The following is a 23,332-nucleotide window of genomic DNA, read 5'->3' as shown; positions in this document are numbered from 1 at the left end:
CCAATTATAGTTCTACTCTATGTATCATAAGGGGGCAAAAATAGCTGAGCAAGGAGGATTTAACAGTACGTAATAAGGATGGAGGCTCGTCCGGTCAAGCCAATCAGGACCCGGGGTCTTATCAGAGTTGACAATTTCAAAGGCATAATTGGCATCGAGGCGACATTCTGTTACGAGAGCAAAAAGGCGATCGTCTGGCACGCTCGGGAGCTCGTCCATACGGATGCCCTCTATATCGATGTCATCATGTTCCCTATATCCCCCCCTTCTTTCTCTTTTTTCTCATCGCTAGGCTTGTTGGATCTTCAATACGTTTTGAACCGGATCAGTCCAGGAATGACGGAGCGAACCATCCGGCATTTAATCCTGTTGCAGTGTCTAGCACGATCGTCACCTTAATCAACAACCTGATATAAGAATTCTTTCTTTTTTGTTTGAATTAAATTTCCTGATATTAGGCTTATTAGCTCCAGAGCTATATAGTTGATCATCGGAGATAAGTCTCTTCTTCTCTCGTTTTATTGTTGCGAGAGAATCTCCTGATAAGCACAAGGTTATCTCTATCTCTGTACGTTTTCCCTTATCTCCCCATATGTGGACGACCAACGAATTACATGGCTAATGATGACAATCTTAGGCTCAAATAATTCATATCTTTAGAAGGAAAAAAAAAAGAAAATATATCGGATCTTCAATTTTCTGGAGATTCGTGGGGCCCCCCCCCCGGACTTGGCCCTTGAGTTGAACAATTATCTATCTCTGATTACTATCTACTATCTACTTGACTACCGCCCGCTTTTTCCCTTCCTTTATCTTGACCTGCATTGCCCACTTTCCTCCCTAATGGCTACTGTCATTACCATCCAGCCTTCGTCAACGGCTGGCACGACTACCTCCTCGCCCTATACCCAACCTCACCATTCACCCGATCTACGTCGTCGACCCCAGCCAACAACTTCCACACCCAACCTCTCCCCATCGCCGATCTCGGTCAACTCGACACTACCCCGATCGCTGGGTCGGAATGGATCAAGTTGTGACGCTTGTCTCCGTAGAAAGAGTCGTTGCGCCATGAACGAATTGGTGAACAAGTGTTATTCGTGTGACTTCCATCGTCAAGATTGTACCTTCACCTTAACGGCCGAAGCGGAAGCTCCAACCAAAAAGAGGAAGCTCTCGAACTCGGTACCAGACGTTGAATCAGCTTCAGCTAAGCGGTATGTATTATGGCTTCCCAATTGCATTCAGGAAGTGGATCCACAAGAAATGACTTGGACTGACTCATTCTGCAGACCGTCGACGGTTCAATCAACACCTTCTGCTACAGAGGAAGTCCCTCGTCCGGGACATAGTCACGCCATGATTCGCCCAGGCTTCTTTAACCAGACTACTCAACATATTGGTATGACCACTGAGTTGGAGCCGGCACTATTGGAGTTTCTGCCCCTAGACGAATATGACGAGTTCTCTGTCTCTTCATCCCGAATTCGGAGATGTGCGGATGATTGTACATTCATGCGAGTGGTTAACACTGTTCCCGTTGGTGATTCGCAGGCCGTCTCACTAGATGCCATTGAGAGCCTGGTTGCTCCGTATGGCTCAACCTTGATTGAAAAGTTCTTTGACCATGTTCATCCCTCCTTTCCTATTCTGATTGAAGATGCATTCCGTCAATCATACCGTGAACGTCGCCAATTATCACCTCTACTGCTTGCTGCTGTATATGTGTTGACATTGAAGTTTGTGGATGTCGGTGCTTCTTCGCAGAGAAGACCTGATGCAGCTCGATTGGAGAGCACAGCGTTAAAACTGCTCCTTGACTCATTGCCTTTCCCCAGTATCTCTACCATTCAAGCTGGCTTGCTATTGACTCAGAAGTCAACACTAGCAACGTCGTCTCTGAACGGTCAACTTGTGACTGCTGGTTTTGAGCTCGGTCTACATCAGGACTGCTCAACCTGGCGGATGAAGACGTGGGAGAAGGGTCTACGCAAACGTCTCGCATGGGCTTTGTACATGCAGGATAAGTGGTCCGCACTGGTCCATGGTCGCCCCTCGCATATCTTCGCCTTCAACTGGACTGTCAAGGATCTCGTGGAGCAGGACTTCTCAGATGCCTTCCTGTCCGGCACTGCCTCAGCACACGACGAAGCAGCTGTTGGCCACGGCCCTTTACTCTTCTGCCATATGGTAGCATTGACAACCATCTTGTCCGATATTCTCGACCGATTCTACACCCTACAGGCCTCAGAGGACTTCAACGCCGCCGGGAACCAACGCACACGAATCATTCTGGAAAAAGCCAAGCCAGCCCAAATCCGTCTAAAGGAATGGTTTTCATCCCTCCCAAACTCCTTGAAGATGGAGTCCTCCAGCGGCGAGCTAGTCGAGACTATCACAGATGAGCATGCGCGAAACGGAGCATTGCATCTCGCATACTTCGCTACCGAAATCACCTTGCACCGTTGCATCGTCCGCTCCCTCGCTACAGACGGCACAGACTCCTACCTCGCTCATATCTGTCGCTCAGCAGCAAAGACTCGCCTCATTTCCGCAATGGACTTCGTCAACCGTCTCCGCCCCGCTCACCTGCGCTCTTTCTGGCCCGCTTCAGCACGAACTAATTTCTCTCTTATCGGATCATTCGGCATGCTGCTGCGCATCACTGCCCCCACTAACGAGGAATCGGACTTCTACCGCGTCCGTCTATGCGAGTACAGATGGACACTCAGTGTCAGTCACAAGAACGCCGAGTTCATGGGCTTTGCTCTCGAGAGTCTCGACAACGCAACGACACTTGACAAGCACGTCCCGGAGAAGCCGAGTATCGATGAGCTAATCGCTTCATCGAAACAAACCACCACTCGCTTCCCTAATATGCCTGGATCCTATGACGAGGCCATGGGCGATCCCGACGCTCTCGGCGGAACTGGCGCATCGTCATCTGTTATCTCTGGTCTTGCTTCCCCAGCTACATCGGTTAGTGACATTGACGATCATGATATGTCCATGCCACCTCTTTAAATCCTTTACCCGCACCTCACTCTCACCCTCAACCTCGAAATATACCCCCACCTCATCGCGACACATCACCTCATCATCTCACATCTCTTGTTAACAATCGCGAAATATCCCTGGCGTTATGGAAAGGAAATTCTTTACATGAAGCACTTGAATGGCCTTTTAGCTTGGCGTTATGTATCTATGCCACGCTTCTTTTTGATTTGATTTATGGACTATTACTACCCTGCTGGAATTTACTCTGGCAATGAATTTGGATTGGATTGGATGGATTGGATGGATTAGGATTACTGTATAGACGGAGCCAGGCTTTGCTCCCTAGATCGAATTATGAAATGAATTACGACTATTGAACACATTCAACTTCCTATTCTTCTTACTATTATTAGATACTCTCGACCGACTTTTAAACAAGCATACTACAATGTACCAAATTTCATTTCAGTGTTCTCGTCACCACTCCCGAAATCTTCCAGTAGATAGTAGATCTAAGATCTAAGCACCACCAAGCAATCCATCTTAATGACGATCTAATCTCATGCCGAGGTACCCAAACAACCCAAATTACCATTTACCCATGAAGACGCACTCTATACGCCTTCAGATATCTACTCAGCCTCATCACTACCAAAGAAAATCCCGGAGGCGCCCGACAGCGGCAAGCCGAACCTTATACCGCATACAAAAAATGACGGCACCATCCGGACTGGTCCGGCCGAGAGAACACTCGGCACCGGCACAAGGAGGCTTAGCAAGCATAATATACAAATCTTGGATCCGATCTAAATATTTCCTTTCCATTTTCAAGATTTAGTATAACCGTTTACCCCAGCTAAATTTAGCGTAAATAAAAAATCATACATTGTATATAAAGATGTGGATCCCATCGTGCATGATCGACATCGGCATCGGCATCGACATCTAGCCTACCGGACAAAGTTCGGCACTGGCACTAGCACCTCGGGATGGAATCTAGTACTACCCCGTCTTCTAGTGATGATATTACTTGGCATATCTATGTAGGAACAATAAGTACTATTGTTCCTGCTACGTTGGCTGTTATTTTGAGGTTGACTGCGAGACATGTTTCGAGAGCTGGGTTGTGGTGGGATGATCATACTATTGTGATTGCGTTGGTGAGTTCAGGTTCTACATCTACATAAATCATCGTTACTCAGGAATTTGTATGAGGAAGAAATTTATTGACTAATTTTTTATTACAGATTCTGAACTGGGCTATGGTAGCTTTGAAATGGGCTCAAATACTCCTTGATTATTACGGACCTGATAGCTATTATCTGCCTCCCGAAAAGGTTCAAGGCTTTGGAAAGGTAAGCACACATGACAGTGATACCCAATTCATATACCTACCTGTGTCTATATTCCTGAAACCACCATTCTAATCAAAACATTATATATAGGTCTTCCTCGCCCTCCAACTGATCTACTTCCTCAACGCAGTCTTCACCAAAGCCTCGCTCCTCCTCCTATACTATCGGATCTTCGGTGTTGTCCAAGGATTCAGATGGACACTCTGGATATCAGGCTTCATAGTGATAGCCTACTGGCTCGCAAATACACTCGTCACTATATTTCAGTGTTGGCCTATTGCTAAGCTCTGGAACCCCGATTACGAAGGACATTGTATTAATATCGGTGCATTTGGGCGCTGGAGCGGAGTTGCAAATGTTATCATTTATATTTTGATTCTTTGTCTTCCTTATCCGATGGCCTGGAGATTACAGACTACTTTACGGCAGAAGATTATATTAACTGGGATCTTTCTTTTGGGGGCTTTGTAAGATATTTCACCCCCTCGGTTCACCCGTACAATGTATTGGTCGTCATCGTGATCTTATACTAATAGATTACCTAGTGTCGTCATCGTATCTATCCTCCGAGTCACGAGCTTCGATTATGAGAATCTAGGATATGGTACTTATAAGAATATCGAGCCGGCAACATGGTCTTCTATTGAACAGTCTGTTGGGATTATCTGTGCCTGTCTGCCTACTCTACGACCATTTTTTAGATGGTTGTACGGTGCTTCAAGGAAAAGTACCAGGAATAGAGGTAGTGGCATGTCTGAATTTCCGAAGCAGACTCCGCTTGCTTGTCGAACTTCCCAAGCTGAAGCAGATGAGGAAAATATCCTTGGGCTTGCTGATTTGCCTGCTCGCGATGAGAGGGAAGCCTGGCAGGAAGTCCGAAGGAGCCAAGTCGGAGTTGAAAATGATCGACCTTCGTCGCAGGGGACGGTTGGGAGTCATATTTCGCAAGATTTCCAGGCTGGGAAGATTGGGATATCAGAACCGAGACCTTCGTCTTTTGCATAAGCTACCTATCTATGTACATACTATACTTCTTTCCAAACGCTATGATTATGATTTACGAATAAGACATATATACGGGATTTATTGATTTATTCAATTAAGACAAATACACTCCTTCCGAAGCACTTTTATCATCCTCATGTAATAGTAATACTGTAGTACAAATTAAGAAACCTCAAGAAGAAAGATATTGATATAGAATACAATGCATACAAAGGATGAGCCAAATTCCATCTATCTGTACAATATGCTAAGCGCATCATTCAATCGGAATGGAACCAGAACGAATCGCATTCGTGCTCGCCTTCACGTTCCGACAAATAACCTGATCAAATTATGACCGAGTCTCAACCTGAGGAGAATCCCCCTTATCCTCAACAACAACAGCGCCCTCCTTCAAAAGCTGCTCAGGACTCTTAACCTTCACATCCATAACACGCATAATAGTATACCGATGCTTACTCTTAGCAGTCTTGGTATGTCTCTGTCTCCGCTTAGTCTTCTCCTTAATCCGCAAAGGCTCAGACTCAACCCCAACAACACGAACCCGACACTCAAACAATCTCTCATCAACATGCGGGGACCCCTTAAGTGTAAAATCGCGCGAACCAACCGCCGAAGCACGATTAAAGCGCAAAATGTCACCAGTCTTCACCTTAGGCATAAGGAAAGGCAAACGGACATGATCACCCTCTGTTAAGAGGAAGGGTCTAGCGTGAAGTTCGGCAACAACGTAGTGTGGTTTTTGGCCGGCAAGATGGGGAAGTTGCTCCATCAGTGTCTTGGAGACTTCAACTGGTGAAGTGAATGTTGGTGGCAGTGGCTGTTTTTCGACGGGGATGTCATCGCGTAGTTGAGACTGGGGTGTGTTTTGGGACTGGGTATCTGGGATGGATGATTGTGCGCGTGGGATTGCGGACAGGGGGGAGTCGGGGGTTGAAGTTGAAGAAGTGGATGAGGATTGGGGTGGTTGTTGTTGAGATCGGAGCAAGGCGGTTTGGTGCAGGCATGCGCGTTGCGTGAATGGTGAGGCAATTGATGATGGTGCTGTTAGGCGTATATCGGAGGTGAAGCTCCGGAGTACTGAGCGGGAGAACATTTTGTTAGGTTCCTTCCCTGGGATAGGACGTTTTGCGGGAGGAATTGAAGACTTGGTGGTTTGGGATGCTGGAGCGGCTTTCTGTTTCGAGAAAATCAGATGCTGCGCTTGTGGCCGCTTCGATCGCCGTATAGTCACGTGAATTTGATGGAATCACTACTGGGTATAGATTTTGGACTTATTGAGATGATTTAGATTAATAGAACTCCGTAGAGATTCTCTATGGAGTTATTTCTATAAATCTATTACTGTTCGTTTGAAATTTTTACAAGGCTTCGTGCACTAATACGCATCTTATAACTTGTGTTTTCATCCAGCGTCGATAAGAAAGTCACGTGCATCGCTATCTTTGCCGCCGAATCAACTTTTTTCGCTGCGATTAGATCTTGCAGGCCAACCCATCTCATAACACCCCGCTGTCTGTACTCACTCAGCATTCACCATGGTACGTCCCACATTCCATCTAACACATCAAATTAATTGAAGAACTTGACTAACGAAAAATTTCCACCAACAGCCTCAGAACGAGTCCGTACCTCCCCACCACCAACCACCCGATAAAAAAAAACGCACCCAATCTAACAATTTCCTAGGTACATCGAGCGCTGGCAAAAGCAGCACGGTAAACGACTCGACCATGATGAGCGTGCCCGCAAGCGTACCGCTCGTGAGGGCCACAAGGCCTCTTACGATGCGCAGAACCTCCGTGGTCTGAGAGCCAAGCTCTACCAGCAGAAGCGCCATAAGGAGAAGATCCAGATGAAGAAACGCATCAAGGCCCAGGAAGAGAAGAACGTCAAATCTGCTGCTGATGATGAGCCATCTAAGACTCCTCTGCCTCAGTACTTGCTTGATCGGTCGCAGGCTACAAATGCTAAGGCATTGTCGAGTGCCATTAAGGATAAGCGGTCTGAGAAGGCTGCTAAGTTTGCTGTGCCTTTGCCTAAGGTTAAGGGTATTAGTGAGGAAGAGATGTTCAAGGTTGTCAACACCGGAAAGAAGACACACAAGAAGTCGTGGAAGCGAATGATTACCAAGCCTACTTTTGTTGGAAATGACTTCACTCGCCGACCTGTCAAGTATGAGCGATTCATTCGCCCTATGGGTCTGCGTTATAAGAAGGCCAATGTCACTCAGTATGTTACTTTTTCACCTGCGGATGGAAGTGGTGTTTGATGCTAACTGTGGATATTTTTCAGCCCCGAGCTTGGTGTTACTGTTCAGTTGCCCATTCTTTCCGTCAAGAAGAACCCTTCCAACCCCCTATATACTCAGCTTGGTGTGTTGACCAAGGGTACAATTGTTGAGGTTAACGTTTCTGAACTGGGTCTCGTCACCACCACCGGTAAGGTTGTTTGGGGTAAATGGGCTCAGATCACGAATGTGTAAGTTGATTCATTCGCTGGATGAATTATTCGATGTATACTGACATTTTTACAAAAGTCCCGAGAACGATGGCTGTGTCAATGCGTAAGACTTTCCCTCTATTTCTTTCTACAAGTGTGGTTATGATCAATATACTAACAATGCATCTAGTGTTCTGCTCGTCTAAGATGTTCGCTCTTACCGCATGACCGCCATTCCTTTGTTCATCACCTCCGGCAGACGACAGTCTGTCTTCGATACCAACGTGTCCTAGACACGACTTTGTTTGGTTTTTATGGTTTCATACGGTTGATGTAGACCATGCTGTTCATTCGGTGTTTTGGCGCATTTTTTCTTAATAACTAGTCTTTGAACGAAAAGTACATTGCATACTTCATGTTCAATGCATTTAGGTAGATCCGATTTACTAAAGCAATTGAACAAATATACTACGATGAATCTTCGGCTTTACTAAGACTTCCATTTTCAACCGGAGAGAAAACGCTCTGCTTTTTACACGAATTGCGCAAGGGCTAATTGGCGGACTACTCCCTACTAAGTAAGCCTACTATATCGAATGAAAAGTCGAATCCAAATCGACTATTTCAATTAAAGTCATAACCAAATATAGCGCCAATGGCAGATCTCCAAACAAGTCTGCCAACCTGGCTTGTCATTCCAATGCAATGATAAAAATGTGGTCCGAGAAAATGATATACAGAAGTGAAATCCACAGGCTTCGCTGAATCGCTTAACTGGAGTGGGTACAAGGGTGAAAGACCAATGCGAAAATAAAAAGAAAAGGATAGAAACGCAATTATTGGTAGCGTAAATTTCAGTCAGATAAGCCACCTAGGCTGTTTGAAAAGAACAAAGACACAAGAACACCATTCAACACCAGTCATCAAGTCGTTCTGAAACGCAAATAAAAGAGAGTGGAATATGAAAACAAAGGAAATGATAACCAGTCAATGGTGTCAGGAATTTTCTTCTTCCAATGCTGCTTTAATCTTGGCAAAGAATCCAGCAGGCCATACAGCAAGTTCTTCCTCCCTGGGAACACCGCGCGCTCGGCAGTGATTCACAACATTGGCAAGGATGCGACCAAGCATGTCTTGGGTAACAGGGACGGCACCCTCAAGCTGGGCATCGGGGTGTAAGAATGGATCTCGGGGGCCGAGCATTTCTTCAATTGTTGGGCGGAGGGTTTGATCACGCTGAAGACATCGTTTCAAAGTTCGAATCAATCCAGGGGGCACGGGAACACCACCGATCCCATGAGTAGGGAAGTCGATTTGTACACGGGGGTTGGGAATTGCCATGATGCGCTCGTAGTATTTGGCGATTTTGGCAAAAGGCGGCTGACCATACACCATTTTATACAAGATACAACCCAAGCTCCATACATCACTTGGCTTTCCCAGCTTCATAATCTTACCAACACTTGCAGGTAATCCGAGGGATGCATTGGAGTCTACCAAGGCCTCGGGAGACATGTAATTTGGCGTTCCAACTTGCTGTTCTCGGTGAACATTCACAGTGTTGTCTTGGATGGCATTAGCAATGCCAAAGTCAATGAGTTTCAACCGGCCAGAGACCAGAAGGAAGTTGGCCGGCTTGAGATCGGAATGAACAATGTTAAAATTATGGACAGCCTGTACACATTCAAGCATCTCTTTCCAGTAATAACGGGTGAAGTTGATGTCGAAGACGGCATCTTCAGCGTTGAGACGGTATGTCAGAATCTTCTCAAGATCAGATTCACCGATTTCCATGAGGACGCTAAGGCAATGCTTGTCAGAATTAAGTTCGAAATCGAATAGGCGCACCACACGATCGACATTTTCCAACTTCTTCAGTAAATCGATTTCACCCTTATATCCAGTCAGGGTAACAGGGTCGACATCTTCAAGGTTAACTCGTTTTAATGCAAATATTTTGTAGTTCTCTGCCATAACTCGATATACACGAGAGCTACCACCGCGGCCGATACAGTCTAGTCGAGTAAAATGTTTGTGGTTGATAGATACTTGGGTTCGCTTTTTTCGGGACTGAGACGTGGATGCTCCACCAGTTGCGGTGGCAGTCTCAAGAACCGACATCTTCGGTGGTGGGGGAGCGGGTCGATGAGGTGTGTTATTACTTCTGGTAGCAAGCATTTTTCGCGGTGAGTCTCCAACTGGAGTTTTGGCAGATTCTTTTTGATCGGTGCCGTACATTGATGACAACTTGTCGGGTTTATCCAACACACCCAAGCCCTGTGGCTTCGTTCGTTTGAAAGTCGGAGGTGGTTCGTTCTCCTGGTCTCTTGTTGAAGGTAGAAGAGGAGGTAGCGAGGGAACCTTGAAAGCAGGTTGTTCTCTTTGTTCTCTTGAGCCAGAGCCTTGATCCGATGATGCCGGCGTTGACTTTGATTGGGATCCATAAGATTTGGGTGAAGAAGATCTCGAGAAAGGGCCTTCGTCCCTTGCTGTAGGTGCAGGTTCGTTGGAGCGGCGCCATTCACTTTCATGTGGTGGGCTTGGATCCGCCCAAGATACTTTAGGTGAAGATGGCTTCGCGCTGTCGCGGAGTTCGGGCTCCATGTTATCATAAACAGCGTCTCCATTCTCTCCAGCGCCATCATGTAAGAGGTAGTTTTCTTCGTTGTTTTCTTCGCTCTGTCGGCGCAATACTCCTCGTCGCGCGGGACCGTTGAGAAATGTGCCAGTCAATCGACCAACCCGTTTAACGCGCAAGGAGCTCTGCGGACCGAATTCATCTAAATTGCGACCACGTAAGACTGAAGAGGGTCCAATACGGGAGGCGGGATCATCCTCGTAGCGTGACTCCTCATAGCGTGATTTCCGGTCGCTATCAGACCGCTCAGCACTGCCGTACTCATCACCCGATTGCCTTTCCGACGAACGATTAAGAGACGGCGACATTGACGACGGGGATTGCTCCTGACTACGAGATGCATGGATCCGAACAGTGCGCGGTCGGGGTGCAGGTGTGATGAAGTCACTGGCACGATCATGAACTTCTGATCCCGCACCTTGGCTAGTCGATAGTGGAGAGCCCTCACGGGAAAATCGAGATGCATGAATACGAACAACTCGTGGTGCTGGGCTGCCACTGGAATTATCGTGTGGTGAAGAGTTCCTTGGCGAATGGCTTGGCTGTCTTGATCCCAACGCGGCAGCTCTTCGTTCATATGCTGCATGTCCCTTCTGCAGATGTGGTGATGATCCTAACCCATCGCCATGCAAAAGTGCCTTTACAGACGCGCTGAATTTTGGTTCGGGAACCTCTTCGTCGGAGCTGTCACCGGCAGAGTAGTGGCGCGACAATGATGTTTTGGAAGTCGCATGCTGGAGGGCTGGGGAGACCCTTCTGGACTCCGAACGTGAAACTGTAGATCGGGACGTCGGTCGGGATGGTGGCTGGTACAAGCCGCTGTTGTATGCGGAAGAAAGGGAATTCGGAGAGGCCATGGCGACTAGCGCACTACATTGAAGTCGGCAATCAATGCAGCCCTCGGCGACCCGAAGATGTCGAATATTGAATGTCGGATGTTTGTTGTTCTCGACGGGGGAAAGATCCAATTAATCTGATGTTCCATGGATCGCGGGCGCGCTGGATAGGTCACGTGTTTGTGCGGTTGTCATGGCAATAGCCACAACAAAGAATGTCGGAATGAACTATGCCAGCATCGCTAGTAGCATAATCTACGACAGTTCCAGCTCCATGGTCTCTTCTCATGAGTGATTGGCCAAGCCTATTCTGGCATTAACGTTGAGGAATGAACCAAGGTAGTCGGCCAACCAGCCAATGCAATTAAACCCTTCTAATGTACAATCTTCGCTCTCATGGCTATCCAAAGTTATTTCTTGCATAACCATATACTTTATCTAGCTTCAATATTGGTAGACTACTAACTAATTAAATTACTGGCGAGCCAAATTGTGAGGTTGCATTCCTTTCGATTCTTTGAGGTTTTGGTTTTCCGAGGCTTGAACCACTGGCAATTCCGTAGACATCTTCACGTTCTATGTGTATATATACTACCGTTACAAATCTGCATAACATCATGCCAGTGACGTACACTCCAGGGCTGTATTCCAGGTTCAATCAGAAAGTTCCAATTTATGACCTAAAATCCCCACAGCGCTCTAAAGAATTTAAATAAGCCCATGTGTACAAGAATCCATATCATGGTGGTATATAAGTGTAGGATGCGGTGTCGGGGATTTCCAAAAACCGCGACAGCTTCAAGGTGTTCCCACCGCCCCATAGTCCCATCAATCGATTTGAAGATTCAACTCAACATATCTGGAGCGGGCAACTGCAAGAAAAAGCAATAGCGCCTCAACGGGGAGCAAAATACGATTATCTATGTAGAAAGTATTTTTACAGAGTAAATTGTGTCACTTAATGGCTTCCTCCACCAGAAGGAAAAATCATACGACTAGGCCGCCCGGGCTGCCAGGATGCCATCTCGGCCTTCCGTAAATGTTAACTACATTCGTCTTCGTTTACTTTGAAGAATGTCATGACTTGTCTTAGTACTAGTCCAATAGACCACAGGAAGAATAAACAATAGACATTAAAACATCGTTTGATTCAGACGGAGTCCGGCGATGAACCAATAGGACTTATTAACTAGAACCTTGCAAGAATGAAGTTGCATAATTTCTACCTACACCTCAAGAGGTTATACAATGCAAATCCAACTTGAATGACAACTCAAACTTTAACTTTAGCGTATCTCATCACAGAAAAAAAAAATTAGTTACACAAGAAAAAACCTCGATGCTCCAACTACAGCTAGGAAGCAGGTCACGCCAGCAACGACCACCTGTTGCGCAGCGCTCTTTTTATCCGCCGGGCAATCGTCTGGTCTATAAATAATGACCGTGGTACATAGTTGACTATGCCAAGAAGCCTCCATACTAGCAAAACTAGCATTTTCAATATGAACCTGACAAGGGTCCGGACTTGAAGATTCCACCACCGCACATGTATTATTGGTGTAATCATCACCAGACCAAGTCACCCACTCCGGGACCTGCACATTTTTGTCGGTAACATTGATTGTCATCCCGAACTCGTCGGAGCATGTCTTGTTAGTCGTAATAAAAGCGACATCTACCTTAGCAGTGGAATCTCGGAAGCTGAACAAGGTCGACAAGGTAGTGTAGTTGGAGATCATTCTAGCGTTATGAGGATCAGATTCAAAGGTTTTCTCGTTACAACTGTGCCTGTCCAAAGTCCAGATGATTGTCCATCGAGCCTCATTGTTCATAGAATGAAAGAAGTCAAATGCAAAGTAGGGGTCTTGGCTGGTCCAGTTTACCCTTTTCAAGTCATAGGAACGATCATACTAGAGGCTGTTGTTGGCTAGGTTCCATATGTCATATTTAATCTGGGATTTAGGTATCTCGCGCGCTCGACATTTCGAAAAGCGAATATAACAGGGAAGGAATCAGTGGGCGGATATATTTCATTGCGCGGGAATATTAGATCGACTTCTAGGTTACTACTATGTCGGAAGCCTCGCGATTAAGATTCCCATGCAGGCGGCAAGCCACCAGCTCGCGCGGAGAATGTACATGTTGAAATGAGTCGGACAGCAAGACCATTGGGATCGAAACGATTGGAGAAATTATTTCGTGGATATTTCTAGACTATCAGACTGCGAAAGCGCAGTACAACCTGGTGATTCACAGGTCAAAATCAGATGTTCGAAAGTGAGGGGCTATGCGCTATACAGAAGAAAGTGAATTACGGCTGATAGAACAAACTGAGAAACCCTCAATCGTCGCAGACACGAGTCGCGCCCGTGCCCTGGTGGCTGATGAGCAATTTCATTACAGGGCTCGAGACCCTGATTATTCCTCGATGAGAAAGGCCCGAGAAGCGTTGATTCTAAGGTTTTCCTTATCAAGGCTTGGCTTCGCGCGCTCTGTGGTCAGTATATTGCAACGTTGCAGTGCCCAGGAGGATACAATTAACGCTGCTTGACAGTTGTTAGCGCTTGGAATCTTGATCTTGGTACTTCAATCCATGGGCTAGATGCTTTTTTGAATATGGAGCGATCCATAGTGTATCCTAATGTCGACTTCACCTGGGCACCTGCTGTGGATGTAGGCATGGTTTGACATCACCGAACAAACTGGTCGGAGCACAGGAAAAACTTAAATTTGACGATGAAATTATTCGAGCCGGTTTGTGTCGGGAAAGCAATATTCGGTGATCGCTCAGGGCAATCGATGTTCTAGCGAGAGTTGGTAGCGTTACCAATGTATTGATTGTTAAGATCCAATCAAAGTAAAAAGTTTGACACAGATGCTTAACTAGAGAAGGCTTTTCCCCAATACGCATCCTGGCTTCGATCCTTTGATTGTGTAGGAGGAAACGAGATGGTTAGAGGCGCTCGATATAGCGTCGCTCGTGGTCTTTTGATGGGCTAGAATCCTTGGAGGCGAAGGAAAAAGCGACCTGTCAAACGATGAACTAGTTTTTGATCGCGGTGAACAATTTGAATGGAATGAGGAGCGTATAGAGATGGTAATTATCATTGTTACTATGGTGTCTTGATCAGGCTCGCGGTCAGTAAAGGGGCAGGGGCACGAGTCAGGGATTGCTTCTATTCATAGCGTACGTACCTTTTTCTTTTGGCAGGGGAGGCCCCCTCAAGTGTGCGCCACCTGCGTACTATTTGGACTATTTGATCACACGGGTCGGTTCATTGATACGGAGTGCTCCATGTGGTTGGTGAGATTGCAGTAGCTTGCACACGAGGCGCGACCGATCGTGAAGGCATTGGAAGACAAGGATGCTGAAAAACAATGTGGAATCTGTCAATCGAAAATAAATGCCCTACAGTCCTCTATGGCTACCTACATAGTTGAATTGATATACACCTACTAGTAGTAGTACTCTGTACCTTCTGCAAGAACTTTCAAGTTGAATGCATCCGTCCATGCTGGCCCTTTCTCAAGGTTGGATACTCAGAATACATAGTGAATATCACTGTTTGATTCTCACTTTTTTTTCAAAATCACATGTGAATCCATTCCTCTAGAATTGAAATTTTCAGTGTTTACATTTTAGAATAGTGGATATTGATTTTCGCAGGTACTTAATAATGGTCGTCCCATGGTTATAATTGTGGTGCATCCACAGATGGCCTATTTTGGGTCCAAACTCAAATATAGATCTAAACCAGCCGTGATATAATTTTCCAAACCATTTGCTGATATTAACGGTCGCTTGGAAGAAATAATCTTCCTTGTCACGCTGCATGAGATACAACAAATAATTTCGGAGAAATTCCGTGCATGTCTGCGTGAGGACGGAAATTTTTGCCACGCGAGGTGCAATGCAATGCGATCCACTGCACGAATGCAAAGCAACAGGCGAGAACGAGCACACCTTCATGTGATGTCAATGGATCGATCGATTTGATCCTTCAATCATTTACCCTGTACTCTGCAATCGTTCCTTCATGCAGGTCTCGGTTGGATGTTCCAGATTAGGATTAGGATAAGCATTGGGATGGATGTATGGACAGCGAAGAGTTCAATCGTAAAATGGATGTGATCTACGGAGCACTGTTCAGTCTGTTCAGTGGATAATCTGATAAATAATACAATTTGGACAAAGTACGCCATTGGTGTCCCAAGCGGGTCAAAAGTCCTCCAGGAGTTCGAGATTGAGCATTCCGGAGGTGTTTCAAAGGACTAAAATAGAGTCAATTGATACGTTCATGATCCCTTGGAAGCTAATCAATAGATCAAAATTCAAATAGATTGAATTCTCCGTGAAATACCGAGGAGGGAAGTGGGTAGAAAAAATAAAAGTGGATGAAGTAAGCTAAGTGCTGCATGGACTCAGGAGAAGGCAATGAGGGGGAGATGGCTGCCTGCTCACTTCCGCCGGTTACCGACCGCAAAGACTTCTTACAACTGTCCCACTGCGTTTGGTTCCAAATCGGACGCATCGCAATTTGCCCCAAGGGCTACTAATGAAGTTCAAGTTTTCGGTATCACGATGAATATCTTTGGGTTTCCCAAAACCTTACCGTCGGGTGGGCTGAGACAAGTTCGAACAAAGCACTGTACTCCATACTCTCCAGGTCAGAATTTGTCTCTCATCGCAAGCCTCCACCAAAGCATAATAAAGCCTCATACCCCTTAAAAGAGGCTAGCCAGAGCGTTCCTGGTAGAACCATAGAACAACGGGAGTCATGAAACCCCGGTCGCCTCAGGGTCAACTCTGGATCAGGGTCGAACGAACTGGTTCACCATGCCGAAAGTGTTTTCGATGGCGTCGGGCGACAGGCTAGGGTCGTTTTGGAGCAGTAGTTTGTGGGGCTACACGCAGAGAAGCTTAAAGGATAACAAACAACAGCCTGAGCTTGGTGCTCCCCCCTCCCCATTCCCCTCTCAGGAGACCGAAATTCCGTTCCGAGTCGCACTACTCCGTATTGCGTTTAGTGCGAATCCTCGCCGAGCCCGCCGTCGTGTGGGACGTCAGGAAACCCCTGGTCCTTGGCATGTTAGCTTTATGGGTGACGCCAATTTTAGGAACGAGCTCAAATGGCACTTGGCCTTTTTTTGCTCTTGTCCGAGCTATGGGTCTTTCTGCAAAAGAACTGCGACACGGCTTTTGCTGAGTGGGGGTGGGAATGCAGGAAGCTGCAGGAGAACCTGAACTATTGTTACGATTCCAACCGTGGCGTACATTAGTGGAGGTCGTAAACCTGTAATGATCCCAGTGCCTGGAGATTAACGAAAGGTGGTTTTGTTTGCTTCGAAGCCAACACAGCCCTCGGGATTCGATTGTGGAGATGCATTTCAAGCATGCTGACTACTACCACCTGCATAATTGCCCCCAAAACTTGTCTATTCCCGAAATCCTGCCGCACTCGCATGGCATCTGGCAGGCGGTAGTACGGGAAGGGTTAAAATCATTACTCCATACGGGGTATAATCCTGATGATCGTCATTGAAGGCTGCGAATCTATCCACGCAATTGCCAGAGCTATACGTATCAAAGGTACGAAGAATGGGGTACGGATATAACAAACAAGGCAAAAATTTAATCTTGGAAAATCGAAATCAAATCTTGAACCAAAAATAAACACCCATTGGCAGGATTCGATTTTTCTTTTCTTTTTTTCGTGTTTTTTTCTCGGATTTAGTACGGAGTAGCTGCATCAACCAGAACCACAGATGCTCTGGACCACAGTCTTTCATACGGAAGTCGGTCGATAGCTCTCCTCTTGGTGGGACTACATCGTCGAACGAAACGCACCCTTATCCCAAAAGCGTATAGACCACTCTGCATGTTCCTTGTCTAAACCCCCGGGGTTCCAAGCCATATTGGGCTGATCCACAATCAGCCACTCGGAAAGCCTATACTCCTCGAGATTTACCCCTGCAGAGGTTCGTTTGGACGAGTCCCATGAAATGAAGGAGAGAAATCTCTGGTCCAGGGCTAGCCTCAATGTCCCAAAAAAGGGGAATTGGAAATACATTATCCATATCCGCAAATTAATTCTCGGGTTATGGGCCATCAAACCGTTTGAGTGGGTCTCGACGATCGTTTCCCCTTAGTCTCCCTAGTCAACAAAGAGCAGGTGGGAAATGACCGCATCGCAAGTAGCGATCCTCGCTGTTGTTGCCTGCTTGAGATTCGGCTCCTCGTTGCTGGGCCGCACTTATGCATTGGACTGCGTGAGTACGATGTGCAGAAATCCTCATCTGTGAAGATCGAGATACTCCGGTCAACGTGTGTTGCAATGAATGGGTCGGGTATCAAAGATCCAAGGGTTGTGTGGGCCATAGTCGGTATGCAAATCCCAAGATGAAATGTAATCTGACACCTTTTCTGACGACCTTGCCACAGATGAACGGCACGAGCGGGCACAAGTGGGTACGGATATGGTATATCCAACCTGTTTGTGATTTCTCACTGGAAGCCTTTGAGCCCTGTATCCACATTGCCCTGGATGATCCAGGTCTACCTTCCCGATATCCGCGAGCCTAAGGGGTCAGATAGCTCGAAATGTGGACTAAGCCTTCGAGACCGGGGTAGCCCTCTATTCGTCTGATGACCTGATCCTCTGGGTCTCCCGACTCAGCGTGGATCATGTTGACAGTGGAGATGCAACTGCCTTGGTCATTGCTTCCCAGGGCTTTGATTTTCCCATTTATCATCAGGGGTATATAAACATTGAGGATCGTCGCCCAGATTGCGATTGCTCATCATTATCTTCTTTTCTCCTCCACCTTTTCACCTTCTTCCACCTCTTCACCAGTCTATCGTTAATTCCTTTGTGAACGGCATTTAGTCGTTCCACCGTTTTCTTTTTCTTCTCTTGTCTCTTTTTAGAACCCTTTTGTACAAACATTTCGACGCTATTGCGCCTACATACACTCGTTATCACCTCCTGATATAAAATGCGTTCTTCTCTTGTTATGCTCGCCGGTCTGGCGGGCTCGGCTCTTGCCTACCCAGCTGACGTCTCTAACGAGCGTCGTACTTTCGGTCTCGTTGCCGAAATCCTTGGCTCCATTGGTTCCGATATCGACACCATTCTTTCTGGTGTTCTGGGTCTGGGTGGCCACAGCCAATCATCCGGCTCTCTGCTCGTTGGCTTGAGTGCCCACGGTGCTGCCGCCCTCGAGGGTGGTCTTCTTGGATGTGGTGCTACCAAGATCCATGCTGATGCCCGTGTCGAGCTGAAGACGTGGTTGAGCAGCCAAACCGTCATCACTGGTTCTCTCAAGACTCACCTCTTGTCTTGGTGCGAGGGTTCCGTCGCCACCCTGGAAGAGAGCGTTATTGCTGCTCTGTCCGTCTACATCCCCACCTGCGCTGAGCTTGCCGCCAAGGAGTCCATCTTTGTTACCATCGACGGTATCGTCGAGTCTTCTGAGTACGAGGCCACTCTCGTCCTGAGTGCCTCTGCCCAGGCCTCCCTCACTACCTTCATTTCCGCTCATGCTGAGCTGGATGTTGACATCAAGGCTGGTCTCAACCTTTGCGCTGCTGGTGGTATCATTGGCAGTTTGCATGCCGATATCAAGGCTTCCCTCCTCGCCTGGGTTTCCGGCTCCGACTGCGGCTTGGAAGTCGGCCTCAAGGCCTCTGTTCTCGCCTGGATTAAGGGCGAGGCTGCCACTGATCTCGTCGCTATTGGTTCTATCTCTACTGATGTTCTTACTTCCCTCTCCGTTGGTGCCTCCATCGAGGTCCTCGTCGAAGAGTCTGGTGTTCTCTCTACCGGTGCTCTGGCCTCTATCGCCGCTTACCTCGAGGCTGACGTCGAGATCGATGTTAACGTTCGTGCTGCCCTGAAGGCCTGTGCCGAGGGCAAGCTTGCCGCTGCTCTGGACGTCGACCTCCGTACTTCCCTTGCTCTTTGGCTCACTGGCTCCAGCTGCTCCCTCGGTGTCGAGCTGAAGGCCGTTGTCCTGCTCTGGCTTTCAGTTGCCGTCACTGCTGAGGCCTCCGTTGACATTGTCACCGGTCTCCTCGTTGACATCACTGGTTTCCTGACTGAGGAGATCATCTCCCTGCTCAGCGTGAACCTGCGTGGTGCTCTTGGTCTCCTCATTGCCGGCGAGAGCTTGACTGTTCTGTCCTGGGAGGCTCGTGCTGAGCTTGCTGCCTTCCTTGGTGGCTGCACGAGCATCGACATCAGCGTTACCATTGAAATCATCATCATCGAGTGGTTCACCGGCTGCAGCATTCCTGGTGGTCCTTCTGGCGGTGGCAGCCCCTCCGGCTCTTCTTCCGCCCCCAGCCTTCCTTCTCCCACCGGTCCTTCCTCTGGCCCTGCTCCCTCCGGCTCGGGCTCTATCCCATCTGGCCCTGGTGCTACCTCTTCTGTTCCCTCCGGCCCCGCTCCCTCCGGCTCAGGCTCCATTCCTTCCGGACCTGGTGCTACTAGCTCTGTCCCCAGCGGCCCTGCTCCTTCTGGCTCGGGCTCTATCCCATCTGGCCCTGGTGCTACCTCCTCTGTGCCTTCCGGTCCTGCTCCTTCTGGCTCGGGCTCTATCCCATCTGGCCCTGGTGCTACCTCTTCTGTTCCCTCCGGCCCCGCTCCCTCCGGCTCAGGTTCTATTCCTTCGGGACCTGGTGCTACTAGCTCTGTGCCTTCCGGCCCTGCTCCTTCTGGACCTTCCGGTGGTGGCTCCGTTCCCTCTGGACCTGGTGCTACCAGCTCTGTCCCCAGCGGCCCTGCTCCTTCTGGCTCGGGCTCTATCCCATCTGGCCCTGGTGCTACCTCCTCTGTGCCTTCCGGTCCTGCTCCTTCCGGCTCTGGCTCTATTCCCTCCGGCCCTGGCGCCACTAGCTCTGTACCTTCCGGCCCTGCTCCCTCGGGTCCTTCCGGCTCAGGCCCTGCTACTACTGGAGCTCCTGCCCCATCTGGCTCTGGCGGTGCCCCGGGCAGCGGCTGTACCACCGAGACCCTTGAGTGGACCACTGCTATCACCGAAACCCTCAGCGGCGCCTGGAGCACTGGCTACACTGAGACCATCAGCACCGCCTGGAGCACTGGCTGGACCGAGACTGTCCCCGCCTGGAGTACTGGATACACCGAGACCATCCCTGCCCCAGCTCCAACCTCCGCCCCATCTGGCTCCGGCTCCGTCCCCGGTGGCCCTGAAACCGTCACCGTCACCAAGACCGTTTGCGGTTGCGAATAAACGCTCACACAATTTCCTTTTTACAAGGCTTAGACGCCACTGTTTTTCTACGCATTTTCTCTATTTTTATCCCTCATGACAAGATGACCTTCAGCCTCGATGGTGTGGCGTGCAGACTTGTTCCAATGCAGAGCCAAGGTTAACCGTCAGACCCCAACTCATCTGATATAATGGGGACTCGATTCGGATTCCTTGTCTCTGTCCTGCTTGTAGATATCTAATTCCAACTAATGTTAATCTGCTCTGGGAAATTTGGCCACAACTGTGTTGGATAGCACTTGGCAGAAGTTATTCTTCTGTCAAGTGAGGATTGCTTGTTATTTTCTTAAGACCTGAGATTCCCATTTTTCTTTCAATGGAGTACATTCCTTTACTTCTTGTATTTTTGTTTGCTTTGACTTCAATTGCTTCGAGTCTTAGTTTTATTATTTATTGCTTTGGGATCTTCAAGAGAAAAGTGATTTACTATTCTAGAATAGCCAAAAGGATTCATTATGATTTTTCAATAAAGTCTATCTCGCACTAGGATCGTATACGGGAGATCTTCCCGCAACTTGTTTAGCGGAATTGAACTTAGCACTAAATGCAAAAAAAAATAGATCGTGCTTCCGTAGATAAGCTTTCTTTATCTCTTGCTTGGGTCGTGATGAGGCAAGTCTTCAATGGTGATGATAAAGATTCAGAATACTTTGTTACATTCTATCATGCAGACCACAACCGGTCTAACAAAAGTTTATTCTTCGCGGCTGGAAATCACAAGGCATATGAACCATGTACGAGAAAGAAAATCACAATTACAACCGAGAAAACTAGACCGAGACATTAATACACATTATGACCTAAATGTCTAACATCTCGAACACCGAGCTTCTGCCTACACTGCAACTTGTACTGACATTCAATGGACCAATGGATAATATGAGAACAGTAAAAAAAGTGTCAAGAAACGAAAAACGGAGTGAATTGCCGAAACAAGGACAACAGAAGACAGAAAAGTAGTAGCTCAAGCTGCTACAGATACCGGCTGGGCAACATTGGCTTCCTTGACAAGCACTTTCGACTCAGCCTCAGCCTCAATGGCCTGAGGAGTAGACGGCGAAGTTGGATAGAAATCAATCTTTCCACCCTCTTGTATAACACCAGTGCGATCTAGAATATTACGAGCCCGCACATACGGATCTAACCGCCAGTAGTTCTCAGACAATTGCTTCATCACGGAGTCCCTGTTCTCATTCAAAGGCTCATCTTTAGAACCTGAGACCCAAGCCGCATTTAGACGGAATAGCTCTTCAGCCAGTGCTTTCCTTTCGTCCATTATTGAGTCCCGAGTGGCGGTATCAAGCATCCTCTCATTCTCATTTGGCTGGGGTTCCACATATTCCCATTCCCAGTTCTCATCGCCTCCGAGCTCTTTGAGGATATGCTCGGGGGCAACGAGTGCCTCTAGTTCTTTGGGACCACTTATGAAGTGTACCTTTGAGGCCACGACGGGATCGAGGAGACCCTGTATGATCTTCCAGAAACCTGCAAACGCGCGGCATTAGAGAAGGGATTCGTACAATATGGATGATGTGGATCTCACCTGAGAAAATCCAAGGGGCATTATAGAAGATCATAGCGCCCAATGATTCTGGATAGTTTTCTTGGAAACAGTCGATAATGAATTTAACCGGGGCAAGTTCCTACTCCGCATGGTTAGTTGGCTGATGACGCGGAGATTCCACCTCAATGGATCCACGTACCCAGTTTGAAAGGCCGAACGAAGTCAAATCGAAAACAATAGCCTGGACGATGATTTCCACTGTTAGCCCGCAAACCATTGAAGTCTAAATATGGTGGATCCTCTGGAAACTTGGAACTCGGCTCCCCGCAAGACGTACCATCGACTCCACAGGGGAGACCATCAACAGGCGTACGTTCTCAATACATTGCACGATATAGTCATTTAACCCCTTTGTTGTCTGCGTACCAGGTTGATGAGTTCGCACTCGAACAACACAGATAGGGCGACCATCTCTATCATGGCCATGTAAGTGTCCCTTTCCTGTTTGTAATTGGAGCATGAATCCTTCTCCATCTTTCTTCTCATCGCAATCTTTTTCCAGCTTGGACTTCTCAAATGCATACGCTTCTCCTCTTGACATAACCTCTTTTTCGACCTTATATTCATTGACGCGCCAATTCAGCGCCCGCACAAACTTGATCCAAGCCTTAGGAACATCCCATTTCTCCGCTCGCAGGAATCGCAAGCATAGTGCGTCGGCGTGGTCTTGTTTAAGTATGTCCAGGAATGCGCTTCGAAGCTCGTCGCCAGGTAACTGGGTTAAGAGGGAATTAATGGCCCTGAGATCTCCTGCGGCGGCCCCCAATTGTTTTAAAGAGGCAAGCAGATTAGCCGGAATGGCGGAAAGCTCGTGATCTGTAGGCTGAGCTGGCGATCGACCGAACGAAAACAACCGTCGGTGTGATTTTGTATTTGTCGAGCCGGCTACCGAATTAGCATCGGCATCTGGGCCGGTCAACGTGGAATCCCATGATTGCTGAATGATTTTCCAAAACTGGACCAGCTTCTCCTGCTGCAATGGAGCGAGATTTCCGACATACCCCTCTGGAATAGCTATGGGGTCTGGCATCGCGAGCTATAGCGGGGTTGTTATAGCGGATCGGATCGTGGTAGCATGTGGTGAGATGAACCCGAAATCACAGCGACCTCGGGATGGGTCTGAGTTAAGTACTTATAGATTGGCCCCATTCAGCATTGTGTTTTTGCTTTTTGCAGAGCTTTGGACCCTTTGGACCCAGTCATC

At 47.7% G+C, this 23,332-nt stretch overlaps 7 protein-coding genes across 7 annotated transcripts; 4 read left to right on the top strand and 3 right to left on the bottom strand.

Moving 5' to 3' along the window:
* Positions 1 to 843: 843 nt before the first annotated feature.
* N7478_001774 (putative C6 transcription factor (OTam)) lies at positions 844 to 3,024 on the top strand (the record flags this gene model as incomplete). Its single annotated transcript, XM_056917988.1, has 2 exons — positions 844 to 1,217; positions 1,293 to 3,024. 2 exons carry the CDS (start codon positions 844 to 846, stop codon positions 3,022 to 3,024), a joined length of 2,106 nt encoding a protein of 701 aa, XP_056783599.1.
* A 962-nt stretch (positions 3,025 to 3,986) lies between these two features.
* On the top strand, positions 3,987 to 5,357 carry N7478_001773 (uncharacterized protein; the record flags this gene model as incomplete). Its single annotated transcript, XM_056917987.1, has 4 exons — positions 3,987 to 4,157; positions 4,245 to 4,352; positions 4,443 to 4,819; positions 4,889 to 5,357. 4 exons carry the CDS (start codon positions 3,987 to 3,989, stop codon positions 5,355 to 5,357), a joined length of 1,125 nt encoding a protein of 374 aa, XP_056783598.1.
* Positions 5,358 to 5,688: 331 nt separating this feature from the next.
* N7478_001772 (mitochondrial 54S ribosomal protein bL21m) lies at positions 5,689 to 6,453 on the bottom strand (the record flags this gene model as incomplete). The annotated part of the gene is made up of 1 exon (XM_056917986.1): positions 5,689 to 6,453. The coding sequence occupies one exon, from the start codon at positions 6,451 to 6,453 to the stop codon at positions 5,689 to 5,691; it is 765 nt and encodes a 254-aa protein (XP_056783597.1).
* A 442-nt stretch (positions 6,454 to 6,895) lies between these two features.
* N7478_001771 (rRNA-processing protein NSA2) lies at positions 6,896 to 8,005 on the top strand (the record flags this gene model as incomplete). Its single annotated transcript, XM_056917985.1, has 6 exons — positions 6,896 to 6,898; positions 6,971 to 6,981; positions 7,047 to 7,589; positions 7,653 to 7,838; positions 7,897 to 7,923; positions 7,990 to 8,005. 6 exons carry the CDS (start codon positions 6,896 to 6,898, stop codon positions 8,003 to 8,005), a joined length of 786 nt encoding a protein of 261 aa, XP_056783596.1.
* Positions 8,006 to 8,795: 790 nt separating this feature from the next.
* N7478_001770 (serine/threonine/tyrosine protein kinase MPS1) lies at positions 8,796 to 11,294 on the bottom strand (the record flags this gene model as incomplete). Its single annotated transcript, XM_056917984.1, has 1 exon — positions 8,796 to 11,294. One exon carries the CDS (start codon positions 11,292 to 11,294, stop codon positions 8,796 to 8,798), a length of 2,499 nt encoding a protein of 832 aa, XP_056783595.1.
* A 6,975-nt stretch (positions 11,295 to 18,269) lies between these two features.
* Positions 18,270 to 20,525, top strand: N7478_001769 (putative cell wall protein; the record flags this gene model as incomplete). Its single annotated transcript, XM_056917983.1, has 1 exon — positions 18,270 to 20,525. One exon carries the CDS (start codon positions 18,270 to 18,272, stop codon positions 20,523 to 20,525), a length of 2,256 nt encoding a protein of 751 aa, XP_056783594.1.
* A 1,003-nt stretch (positions 20,526 to 21,528) lies between these two features.
* Positions 21,529 to 23,158, bottom strand: N7478_001768 (CRAL-TRIO domain-containing protein; the record flags this gene model as incomplete). The annotated part of the gene is made up of 4 exons (XM_056917982.1): positions 21,529 to 22,049; positions 22,108 to 22,207; positions 22,268 to 22,309; positions 22,406 to 23,158. 4 exons carry the CDS (start codon positions 23,156 to 23,158, stop codon positions 21,529 to 21,531), a joined length of 1,416 nt encoding a protein of 471 aa, XP_056783593.1.
* Between the last annotated feature and the right edge of the window lie 174 nt (positions 23,159 to 23,332).

Source organism: Penicillium angulare (genome assembly GCF_028827245.1).
Source record: "Penicillium angulare strain IBT 27051 chromosome Unknown utg000002l_segment0_segment0, whole genome shotgun sequence".
NCBI classification, from domain to species: Eukaryota; Fungi; Ascomycota; class Eurotiomycetes; order Eurotiales; family Aspergillaceae; genus Penicillium; species Penicillium angulare.
Note: the sequence above shows the minus strand (reverse complement) of the source record. Positions and strands in the feature narration are given on the sequence as shown.